The sequence below is a fragment of the Anarhichas minor genome, unplaced genomic scaffold (assembly GCF_050575085.1).
Source record: "Anarhichas minor isolate MPS153535 unplaced genomic scaffold, ASM5057508v1 ptg000023l, whole genome shotgun sequence".
Lineage (NCBI taxonomy): Eukaryota > Metazoa > Chordata > Actinopteri > Perciformes > Anarhichadidae > Anarhichas > Anarhichas minor.
In genome coordinates, this window is record NW_027466469.1 from 2,473,209 (window position 1) to 2,485,352 (window position 12,144).

The 12,144-nt window shown below is 43.9% G+C and overlaps 1 protein-coding gene across 14 annotated transcripts in view; it reads right to left on the reverse strand.

The window, feature by feature from the left end:
* eif4g3a (eukaryotic translation initiation factor 4 gamma, 3a) overlaps positions 1-12,144 on the reverse strand; it is a 46,671-nt gene that overhangs the window by 24,014 nt on the left and 10,513 nt on the right. For 9 of the 14 annotated variants that reach the window (XM_076097016.1, XM_076097011.1, XM_076097007.1 and 6 more), the window contains 5 exons: positions 8,590-8,757; positions 6,802-6,894; positions 5,827-5,859; positions 3,086-3,106; positions 964-1,143 (listed from right to left, as the gene is read on the reverse strand). In XM_076097016.1, coding sequence (XP_075953131.1) covers positions 964-1,143; positions 3,086-3,106; positions 5,827-5,859; positions 6,802-6,894; positions 8,590-8,757 — 495 coding nt within the window. The remainder of the gene's footprint in view (positions 1-963; positions 1,144-3,085; positions 3,107-5,826; positions 5,860-6,801; positions 6,895-8,589; positions 8,758-12,144) is intronic. The other 5 variants (XM_076097013.1, XM_076097018.1, XM_076097008.1 and 2 more) reach the window with 2 other exon arrangements.

Genomic DNA, 12,144 nt, shown 5'->3' on the forward strand with positions numbered 1-12,144 from the left:
GAGATTTTGGATACGCCCTCTTTCAAATTCTGCCATGACCAGTGTTATGAACTGTATTTCTAGTAGTAAGTCAAATCTAAATCAGTGCCAGCTGAGACCAGAGTGTTATCTCTGTAGTCAACAGCACAAAAACAAAATAATTGCAGGTGCTCTACAGCAGCAACAATATTTTTGCATAATTCCTGCCTGAGACAAAGGGAGATGCTAATGTTCAGAATCTGTGTTTGTTATGATGAATGCTTTTACCTATCTAATGTACAGTCATAACTATACCTGACATTGAGGTATGGAGGTGTGGAGCCATGGGTAATAGAGCCTCTGGTATGTTAAAGGAATTTTGGGAAAAACCCTTTTTGTTTTTTTGGTTTCTTGCCAAGAGTGAGATGAGAAGCTTGATACTACTCTCACACCCGTCTGGTAAATGTAAGGCAACAGCCAGCAGCTGGTTAGCTTAGCACAAACACTGGAGACAGGGGGAAACGGCTAGCCTTGCTCTGTCCAGAAGGAAACAGAATCTGCCTCCAGGCGCTTCTGCAGCTCACTGAACACATCATATCCAAGTTGTTAAATTTGTACAATCCAATTTTTACAATGCAATAACTTTCTGGAAAGACGGATAAGAAAGGAAGATACCAGGCAATTGACTGCAGCTTCATATTAAACAAACAGACATGAGAGTGACTGGCATCATTCTTATCGAACTTCTGGCAAAAAAAATAAAATAAAAATGAATAAATGCATTTCTCAAAATGCTGCACTACTCCTTTAAATCAGCTCAGTCTCACCAGTACCAGCTGCAGCCAAAGAACATTGTCTCAGTATTCGATTAACTACGAGAAAAATGATCAAAACTGCAGAAGCAAATGTGACATCAAGATAAAGTGTAATCCTAATGTTCATTAAAACACGTCAAAATAAGAGACATGCTTCATGCTAATTTTAGGAGCCAGTTGAGTGCGTCACCTGTGGGATGTAGTACTGTGCGGCCTGTGGGGAAGGGAAAGGCATGGGCGCCATGGCCATCATGATGGGTTGGTTAGTGGGGTACACGGCCGCCGTGGGAGCCTGTGAGCCCGGCCGTATGGAGGCTGTGTTCGTGGGGATGGTGGGCCGCGCAGTCTGCATCTGAGTCCTCTGGAAAAACTGAGGGCAACACGTGAGAGAAACGCAGAGAACACGACAAAATACATTAAAGTAGCATCCCAGAGGCCACATGCTGCCACGCTTTATCTAAAATACAAGCAGAGAGAACAGCCTTTCAGATGTCTTCGCCATTTGGCCTGCACATTTCTCACAGTGAGACAGTCCGAGTTTTTATCAGCAGCTTTAGAAAAAAGAAAAGAAAAGAGGCCAAGCAGCAGGACTTACTCTGAACTCTCACTCAGACCGAGGGAAGACATGCACACTGTTATATTACCATTTAATGCCTCTATAATCAACCCACACATCAATTACTATATTATTACTTTAACTGGAAAGCATTCTATGAATCAGATGAATGACATCTGCAAAGCAGGTAGCCCCACTCTCTATTTAGACACTTGGGTCTTAATATTTCCTCCGACAATCATCTTATCAATTAAACAGAAGCTTTAAAAGCATGATTCATTCATATTGAGATAGATTTAGTAAAAAGTAGTCTGTAGTCATAGTGCTACAGAGTGAACTGTCTCAAGTCTTCCAGACATTTGTGTTTGTTTTGTTAATAATCTCTAATTCAAGTTTTTATCCCTTTACTTGTTCTCTGTGTTTCCGTTAATGAGGATTTGATCACTATATCTATGTTCATTTTAAATGATAAATATAACGCTGGTATGGTTGAGACTTTCTAGAGACATTTCTTTTCCCTGAATGAAACCGGATGCCGTTTGTTACAGACGGACATGGAAGGAGATCGACTCAAATACAGCGTTCTACACAGAGGTATCCCACAGCCACACACACACTGGCGGTTGAAGGGTTTTCCCTGGGGGACATTGGGTTTTATAATGTCTTTCTTTCCTATGGTTGGATCAGCAACAAAGGACTTCACCCGACCTTATTGGCAGAGACCGGCCTGAATACGGTTTTCTGCAGAAAACGTAAAGGGGAATAGCGTGTGTACATTTAATTAATTCTTGTTTTTTTCCCTCTCTCTTTGTTTTTTGTTTTATTCTGGCCAGTCTCTTTCTAAACGGTAAACATGCTGCACCAGACTAACAGCTGTAGCAAATAAAATAAAGAAGCTGAATGGCTTCAAATACCTCTCTTTGTGCCCGAGCAGCTTGGCCAACTTTGCAGTTGTACCGACTGTGAGACACACGGCACGGCTCTCTTCACCGGGCAGCAATATGGCCTCTCTTTCTCGTGCGTCACACAGCACAGAAAACTTAAAAAATAAACTCATAAAGACTGAAGCTACAATGGCTTCTTACACAGCACATGTCCCAATCAGCTTAAAGTTGAATATTGGATGGGCTTTGTGCTTGGACGGGCCTGAAGAGAGACCACTACCAACAGCTGGGACCGAGCTCAAGCTGGGAATACCCAACCACAGTTACATTGTGAAGGAGAGCAGAATAAACAATGCTGTAAAACCGTCTAAAAATACCCAGGAGGGAAATCACCTTTAACAGAATAAATCATTGTAAATAGCCCCGTGGAAATCTGGGAAACGACCAGGAAACTGTTCATTCCCAGCTACCCAAATAAAAAAATGATACGAACACATTTCCAACAGGTAAGAGACACTTACGTATCGCATGGATATAAAAAGGAAATACACTTATCTTAAGGAACAATAAAAGAGACTCTTTCATTCCGCATGCAGTTTGGAAATTGTGCAAGCTAATTAAAGATGAATAATGAATGGAGCAAAAACGGCGACATTATGAAGTGGAAAGTGAAGTAATGATCCTCTACGGGATGAAAGAGGAAAGGAATAAATGATGATAAAAGACCTCTCTACTTGGCATTCAGTGCGGTGGAGATGAGGGGGTGCACAGGGTTAAAAGTGGAGGAGGGGGGGGATGGGATCATTTAGGGATGATCCTCATCATGCCATGCAGGTCTGCAGAGAGACTTGTGAAACAGAGGTTAATGTTACCTGGATGGGCCTGAATCCTCCCTTGAGTAGTGAAAGCAGGAAAGAGAGAAAAAGCCAATGGGAGACTGTACTGGTGACACTCAATACAAAAACAAAGCTGGCAATCATTCACCCACACACATTAAGGCACAAAACCACCCAATTATTCCCATCCACCTGACACTAACTGATCCTGAGACACTTTGATCGGCAAAAATAACTTGTGCGCTAGAAAGCACCTTCAGAAAGATATGGTTTATCTTTGAGAGGGTGGAAAAACAGCTCACAGTGAAAATGTCACATCAGCCTTTGACTTGTGCATCACCAGGACATAACATGAACAGTTGCACACATATATATATCCGCAGGCACATCCTCTCTCACTTTACTTCCACGGGTTGATTCCTTTCTCAAAGTCTGTGTGCCAGCCTACCACAGTCTGCTTTTGCCAATTTGGCATTTTCAGAGGAGAGGAGACGGCTAGCGGCCCGAGATGGCACCCACCCATCACTGAAAGCGGCCACGCCTTTAATTATGTATACATTTAAGCCTTGATATAATTTAAATGGGTGAGTTACATACAAATTCACCCCCCGTGTAGTTGTAATGAAGGAGAACCTATAGAGACCAAAACCCTATTTTGTGAAAGGCTGTAAACACGTTTGTTCCTGCTCTAAAGTTGGGCGTTTTAACATGCGGGTCTATGGAGCCTCAAGTGGCCATTTAAGGAACTGCAGTCTTTGGCCGCTCGCTTGAGTCCAACCTAAAGGAAACACTCAAGGCTAAAACTAAGAGAGTCATCTACACTCTGAACAGCTCTCTGAATTGTACAACAACAGTCGTTTGTTTAAGTGTAATTTCCACTTGTTCTGACCTTCTGGTTCACACAATAACACAAACAAAAGCATTGAAATCTCCCAAAAGTCAGTTACGTGGAGGGAAAAAAATGAAATAATGATGGTGCTTGTGATGGGCCAAATGAATTCATGTTCTGATCCCTATGTACCCTTTACTGTGCATCGAGTGTGTTTCGGGGGGACAATGGCTGTTTTCACCATTGACATAAAAGGCCACTGTTCGGCTTCATCTGCTTCCCGACTCAACTTCCGTGGTGGCACAAGAGATCCCAGCGCCACTTTGTGACAGCCAGAGAATGCACTTTGTATGTGTGTTTGTACACATCAACGCGGGGCGAACACATCCGACACACTTTGACACCACACTATTAATAGTCTGTTAAAAATGTGTCCACACAGAAGCGTCCAGAAGGTGAGGATGTGGAGGGGGGGGGGGGGGGGGGGACACATCAATCATAAAAGTGGGCAGCTGCGTGAATCATTACGCCGAGAATCAACAGAAAAAACGATAACAGCGATTCACATCGGCTGAATGTCGGCACTCAGACATGTCTGAGAATGTTAGCGTCCACAAGGTAACTCACCAACAGCACCACAAACACTGCGCCGTCTGCCAGACAGGAACACATTCACATGCTCTTCATAATCTAATGACATTGGCCCACAGAGTGTCAGCTGCATAACAGGACACAGAGTGTAATTTACACCAGTGTCTCACACACACACACACACACACACACACACACACACACACACACACACACACACACACACACACACACACACACACACACACACACACACACACACACACACACACACACACACACACACACACACACACACACACACCTGTCTGTAGTAGACACATGAAACAATCAGCATCTTTAAGCAATACTTTACCCCCAAAATGACCATTTGTGTTTTAATTACTTACCCCGCGTTACCTTTTTCTCGCATGCCTGAACGAAGAATATAAAAACTGAGAAAATTCTTGATGAACTAAAACCTAAACCAAAGAATTCAAGGTAACACAGGGCGAGTAATTGATATACAAATGTTGATTTTTGGGGTGAAGTATTTCTTTAAGACTAATTCGTGCAGCTGTTTGTGTCCATCTGGAATTAGACGACACAATTCTCACCCAAACAATAATAAAAACAGCCAATTTAATTACAGTACCTCGGTGTAATTACGGGACACAAATGAGAGCATGGTCTCATGAGGGTCTTGTCACTGAAACAAGTCTGAGATTTAGCTGTACAAGCACAGCAATAACAGCGTCTCTATTTCTGTTGTCAGGAATGAAGCAATCTGCAATGGAGCCAAATAGCCTTGAACACTGATTGCAATGATGTCTCTACTACCTCGGTCAACTTTAACAGTGCCCTGCAAATATAGGAATGTTAACTTTCCACTGTCAAAACACTTTTGACTGAATGACTCAGGAAAGCGACAACTGACATTCACCCCCAATATCCTGGGGTGAAAATATATGAACTGTGAGGAGAATCGCAGTCATTAACATCCTGAGCTAGAAACCAAGGACACCCACAAGCTTCATGAACCCTAACCCCGATGAAGACTATTAAACACAAATTAAATTCTAGGAATGAACTCGGATCAATCCAACTGTAAAAATAAACATGAATAGTGCAGGAAGCGGCTCTGTGCACCTGGCTGGATATCTTGATTACAGCACAATCCCATGATAATTAAAACCTCTTGTACTCTATCCAAAGACACATGAAGGCTTTCATATCGGAGACTTTTTTTTTTTTTTTTTTAAGGAACAGCAGACGTCCCACAAACAGCCCTTTGCCAGCAGGTACCAGCAAAAAAACGGCTTTGATGAGGATGATGCAAGAGAGGGAGCAGGAGGGGCGTTCAGCGGGGGTAAATTACCTGATGGTGGGTTGGTCGAGGGCCCGTAGCAAACTGGTGGGGGAGGGAGGAGAGGTCCAGCAAGGAGATTGAAGCATTGATGGCAAAGCGGAAGGGGAGAGAAAGAGCATAAGAGAGACACAGAGATAAGATGAGGGATGAGGGCAGATGCTTGAAAATATAGTACAAAACCACAGAGCAACAAAGCTTTGAGGACACATGGCACATGGTGCAGCTGTCAGACCTGAGCTAATTTCGCTTTATGTACCACTCACTTCTAAATTGTCAAACACAGAAAGGATTGTAATGCTGTGAAGCATACTGTGGTGGGACCAAATTAATTTCAAGTTTCTTATTTGGCAAACCTGCAACTGGAACCACACAGAAAACAAGACGCATGAATGTGTGTGTGTGTGTAGACACTGACTGAGGTCTGACAGCCTTGCTCTGCTGAGGGGGGGCTGGGCAGGAGCCAGGCAGGATTATTAAGTAATGCTTACTGGGAAGAGTGTGTGTGTACAGAGAATGCTGGCAAAGTACATGTAATATTTGGACATTTCTTACTAGGCTTGTTGTGGAGGGAGATTTTCACAAAAGAAAAGGTGTTGGCGATCTTTACGCAGCTTTCCTTAGGCTACACTAACACAACACTGTAAGATACGGCAGCTTGAATTGACAATTAAAACAAAAAAAGACAATTTAAACGGACGTAAGAGAACACTGACACGGGGAGCGACCTTCTAACTTTAATGCTTCTACTACTCCTAGACTCATAAGGGCGCTTTAAAAAGGAGACAAGGAAGGAGACCTCGTTGAAAAAAAATAAGCTACACTGCTTCACTGCCATGAGCAGATCGAGATCGGTCAACATTTCTGGAGCCACTTGTGACTTCATAACACCAGGACCCTGCATCACCGACAGGCACAGTGAACCACAAACTGTTTGGCCACTCGGAGGCGGGCGTGCAGTAAATCCACGAGCAGAGGGACACTCACCGGGCGACTTTGTGGCTGTGCATTCATTGGCTGTGTCTGGGGAGAATACACGAGAGGGGCGGAAACAGCATTTTGTCCAGGGTTGTATGGAGACTGTCGAAAGACAAAAAAAGGAAAGACGGAGAGAGAGAGGGAAAGGGTTCATTATATACAGAACAGGGACTGTGCAGAAATCAGCTGCTGGTCATTTCATTGAGACATTTCACTGACCAGCTGTAACCCCAACAATACAGCAGCAACACCAACGTACGGCGGTGATGGTTTACGTTTGCGTCTATAGAAGGCTGGTGAGAGACCAGAGCTTTAGGGTGAGGCAGCGGGCAAGTAACGGTAAAGTGGAACGACTAGATTCCTCGCAAGCATGCTCGCATACTTTCAAAGAAGCGGAGTCACGCAGTCAACACGCTTGTAGGCGGAGAGCAGCAAGGCGATCGGAGACGACAGTATCCCAGCAGCAGTGTCACTGTCTGACAGTGAATTAGTGATCAACCGATTGGATTGGCCTTTTCTATCTCCAACCCATGTGTATGAATCTCACTACAGATATGGACGGAGAAGGAAGTCCCTATAAAAATGAACCCTTACCTGACCCCCACCATCTCTAATCCTAATCAATTAAATAAACCCGAGCCAATCACGGGTTTGAGTTCACACCCACTTTCCCTGTTATTGTATTCCCAATCCCGATTAATCATTTGCCACTTTGCATTTTTTCAGAGCTTAAAAACATGTCTTGCAATGTTCTGAAATGTTACTCTGATGGTGTTAACCTGCAGGCTAATAGATCTGGCTCCAATATGTAAAAACAGACCTACCCATTCTGACTAATCACATAAAAATCGTAGCCTCGTGGTGAAATAGCCCGTCATGACTGATTCCTGTGGCGTTGTTTTACTAATGCGTAGGACATAATGGAGTGTTCCTCCCACAGTGACACAACCTTTTGCAGCTGTACAACGTAGCTGACAAACCACAGTGAGAGTTGGCTCGTACATCCAAACATTCCTCAATCCTTGTGGCGAGTACCACAACCCCACGGCAAGAAGGTTCTGCGTTTAAACCCATGTTCTCCCATTGTTCATACGGGTTCCCTCCATTCCTCCCGTAGTCTTAAGGCAAACAGGTCACAGAAACGTGTTTGTGTATATTTGCATTAGGCCCAGGATATACTGTTTATTGCTATTTGGACACATGCATGCAGGGCGTGCCCTCTGCAGACTCTCACCAGGATTAAACAGGTACTGTATAGAGCATACAGTGTCTATTAGAATTTTACTTAGTTTTAACCATATGTTCATCTGAATTTCATCACAAACAATGCAATCATGCACACATGGAGTACTGCTGTGTAAAAGTAGTGTAGAAGAAATGAGACAAACAGGGAAATGATGAAAGTAAAAAGCAGATGTAAGAAAATTTAAATAATACAGGTTAGGGGTCGGCCCAATGGGCAGAATTATTGTCCAACATGACAACGGGTAAGTCACAATTTAAGTATTCAAATTCATTCTTATGTTCGTCAAAATGATCTATTTTTACCTAGAGCAAAAATCGAAACATTTAGAAAAAAAAAAAAAAATGTGTTCAAAATCTGGCAATGTGACAAATGTTGGTACAGAAAAAAGAACGTCATATTTCGTCATGATGAAATTCTACTGAGAAATGATGAATTCTAGTGTTTAATTGCCGCCCAGCCCAAACACAGGTCACCCATAGCATGCAGACACAATGGACAGATGAAGCATGAAGATGCAGAGAGGTTGACGGCGGACACAGTGATGAACTCACCCCTCCGCCTGCCTCCCAGCCCTTAGGGTAGCGATATTGGGAAGCTGTGGGTAGTGATACCTGAGAGAGCGCTGGGGAGTGGGCATGACCGGGCGGGGTGCCCGCCAAGCTAGGGTGTCCCTTTGTGATGTCGTGAGCAGTGTACGGAGGGCCAGCATGCCTGGGTACCTGTAGCACATGAAAGAAGGTTAGACACAAAAAAGGGACATTATGTCAGACTGACAGACTGACACACGCACGCGCACGGAACAGAAGAGGCAGAATTCCACAGGTCATAAGTCCTCCCTCCTGCTGAGGAAATTAAGCTACAAGCTCAAGGATTAGCCCCAGTAAATGTGTGCAGAGGTGAAGACCTGTGCTGTGGATGGGTGTTGAAGCCTGCAGGGGTTGGCTAAGACTGGCTCTGGCCCCTTCTGCAAGCCGCTGTGCCCAACTCCGCTGTGCAGGAAATACTGGGCCTCATATTGCAAAAACTGGGTCAAGTAATCACATTACAACCCCACTCGCCTGTGATAGTGCATCTGATACAATAGATACGAGCGAGAGCATGCTAAACTATCCTTGTCAATATGGGAAAGCGAAAGGGGCTCAGGTTAGGCACAAGGCGTGCGAGCGGTATCGGGGGGGCGGGGGGGAATTTGACTCAGCCTTTGGTGTCAGAATGGGCCTTGGCTGCTGCAGCTGTGGGCTGGCACAACTGCAGGTGCTGCTTGTTGCTGCAGCAAGCCCGACACTCCAGGGAATGAGACCGGATACTGCAGAAATAAGCAGGAGGCACGGACACTGAGACGGACTGGAAAGCGGGGAAACCCACCTTTTTATTTTTTTTATCTCGACACACCCTGGCCGTGAAAGCTTTCCCAGCTCCAATACTAACATCCCATTGTGACATTATATTCAAATCCACAGGTAGTACAGGCAACATTCTGTACAGCCTCTATAGCACCAACCCCGTCTGCTTCTCTCCATCTTCTATGTATGGCCCACTTCCCTTAGATGACCTGGGATAAACCAACTAAGCTAGCCGCTGTTGCCAGGGGAGGAGCCTGCTCTGCTCCAGGCGAGTGACTGATTCTGAGGACATACAAAGTGATGGAATGGGGGAGGGGAGGCAAGCGGCTGTGCATGAGGGGAAGGGGGGAGAAGAGTGCACAAGCCCTCTGCATCCACTGCAGAGAACAAGCGTTTCACGCCATGGGCACGGTTTATCTCCACCAGTGTCCTCATGGTTGCAGCCTAATGCCTTAAGACGAACTTCCAGAGCTAGAAAATTGCATACAACCTGCGGTGTTTCCGGTACCTTTGTGTTACAGCGGATAAATAAGCGTGCAGCTGAATAGACCGTCTTCACGCTTCTGTATATATGTGTATATGTGTGTGTATATAAATACACATACACACACACACATATATATATAGCATTTTTTTTTTTTTTTTTTTTTTTTTAAATCACTGAAAAGCATCGTATATGTGGTGTCAAATAATCAAAGTGGCAAATCTACGGTATACCACAACGCTCGTAAGAGCCAGAGATTGTGAAAATAAAAAGCACCATGGGGCTAACAAACACACACAAGCCAATATGTTTCCACATATGACCACCACGAAGCCTCATTGTATCTGTTGTGTCAGCTCAGTGCATTTTGTGTGAAAAAATAAAAATCAATACAATATGATGTGAAGAGGGGAATCAATATTCCTATCTTCTAATTTCTGAACTGAACATTTAATAGTGGGATAGCCACTAACCAGTATCTTACAGAGTCCCCGAACAAATCACTGCCCTCCAGATAATTGCACATTTGGCTTATCAGAGAAGACAAGAATGGTGTGGCAGAGCACCGAGGGTCTGCGAGCAGCTCAGCGTGGATGGTTGTACGGCATGATGCCCTCAAAAGGAAGGGAGGATGCCATTTCGGGTTTGTGTTTCTCTTTAGTGTGATACAGTAGGAGTGGCTGGTCACTGACTAGACAATAAATGTCTCCCAGAGTTCAGAAGGACAGCATATCAAACTAAATTTGGGATTTCTCTTTCTTTTTTTTTTTTTTTCTGTGGCCAAATCTAATAGTCTTCCTGAAGCCCCTCACTAAATCGTGTGCATATTATCGTGACAAAGATCTGATACAGGAAATGTTGATTAGCTACTGAAGGAGACCGTGAATGGCAAAAATCCCCCGAGGTGACAAAGATAACAGCATTATGTCTTCACAAGCATGCCTTCTTATTTACGGAATAAAAATACAAAAACACACACAAATGCAGGATCACAGTGCCTGTAAAAGATTCTCAACCTCTTGCAGAGATTTGTTCTATTTAAAATAAATACATATACAGTTGTGTGAAAAAGTGTTTGCCCCCTTCCTGATTTCTTATTTTTTTGCATGTTTGTCACACTTAAATGTTTCAGATCATCAAACTAATTTAAATATTAGACAAAGATAACACAAGTAAACACAAAATGCAGTTTTTAAATGAAGGTTTTTATTATTAAGGGGGAAAAAAAATCCAAACCTACATGGCCCTGTGTGAAAAAGTGATTGCCCCCCCCCTGTTAAAACATAAATTAACTGTGGTTTATCACATCTTTGGAAAGCTGAGTTCAATTTCTCTAGCCACACCCATGCCTGATTACTGCCACACCTGTTCTCAATCAAGAAATCACTTAAATAGGACCTGCCTGACAAAGTGAGGTAGACCAAAAGATCCTCAAAAGCTAGACATCATGCTGCGATCCAAAGAAATTAAAAAAATAAAAATAAAATGAGAAACAAAGTAATTGAGATCTATCAGTCTGGAAAAGGTTACAAAGCCATTTCTAAAGCTTTGGGACTCCAGCGAACCACAGTGAGAGCCATTATCCACAAATGGCGAAAACATGGAACAGTGGTGAACCTTCCCAGGAGTGGCCGGCCGACCAAAATTACCCCAAGAGCGCAGCGACGACTCATCCAAGAGGTCACAAAAGACCCCAGAACAACATCCAAAGAACTGCAGGCCTCACTTGCCTCAATTAAGGTCAGTGTTCATGACTCCACCATAAGAAAGAGACTGGGCAAAAATGGCCTGCATGGCAGAGTTCCAAGACGAAAACCACTGCTGAGCAAAAAGAACATAAAGGCTCGTCTCAGTTTTGCCAGAAAACATCTTGATGATCCCCAAGACTTTTGGGAAAATACTCTGTGGACTGACGAGACAAAAGTTGAACTTTTTGGAAGGTGTATGTCCCATTACATCTGGCGTCATACAACAGTAAAATATGGTGGTGGTAGTGTGATGGTCTGGGGCTGTTTTGCTGCTTCAGGACCTGGAAGACTTGCTGTGGTAAATGGAACCATGAATTCTGCTGTCTACCAACAAATCCTGAAGGAGAATGTCCGGCCATCTGTTCGTGACCTCAAGCTGAAGCGCACTTGGGTTCTGCAGCAGGACAATGATCCAAAACACACCAGCAAGTCCACCTCTGAATGGCTTAAGAAAAACAAAATGAAGACTTTGGAGTGGCCTAGTCAAAGTCCCGACCTGAATCCGATTGAGATGCTGTGGCATGACCTTAA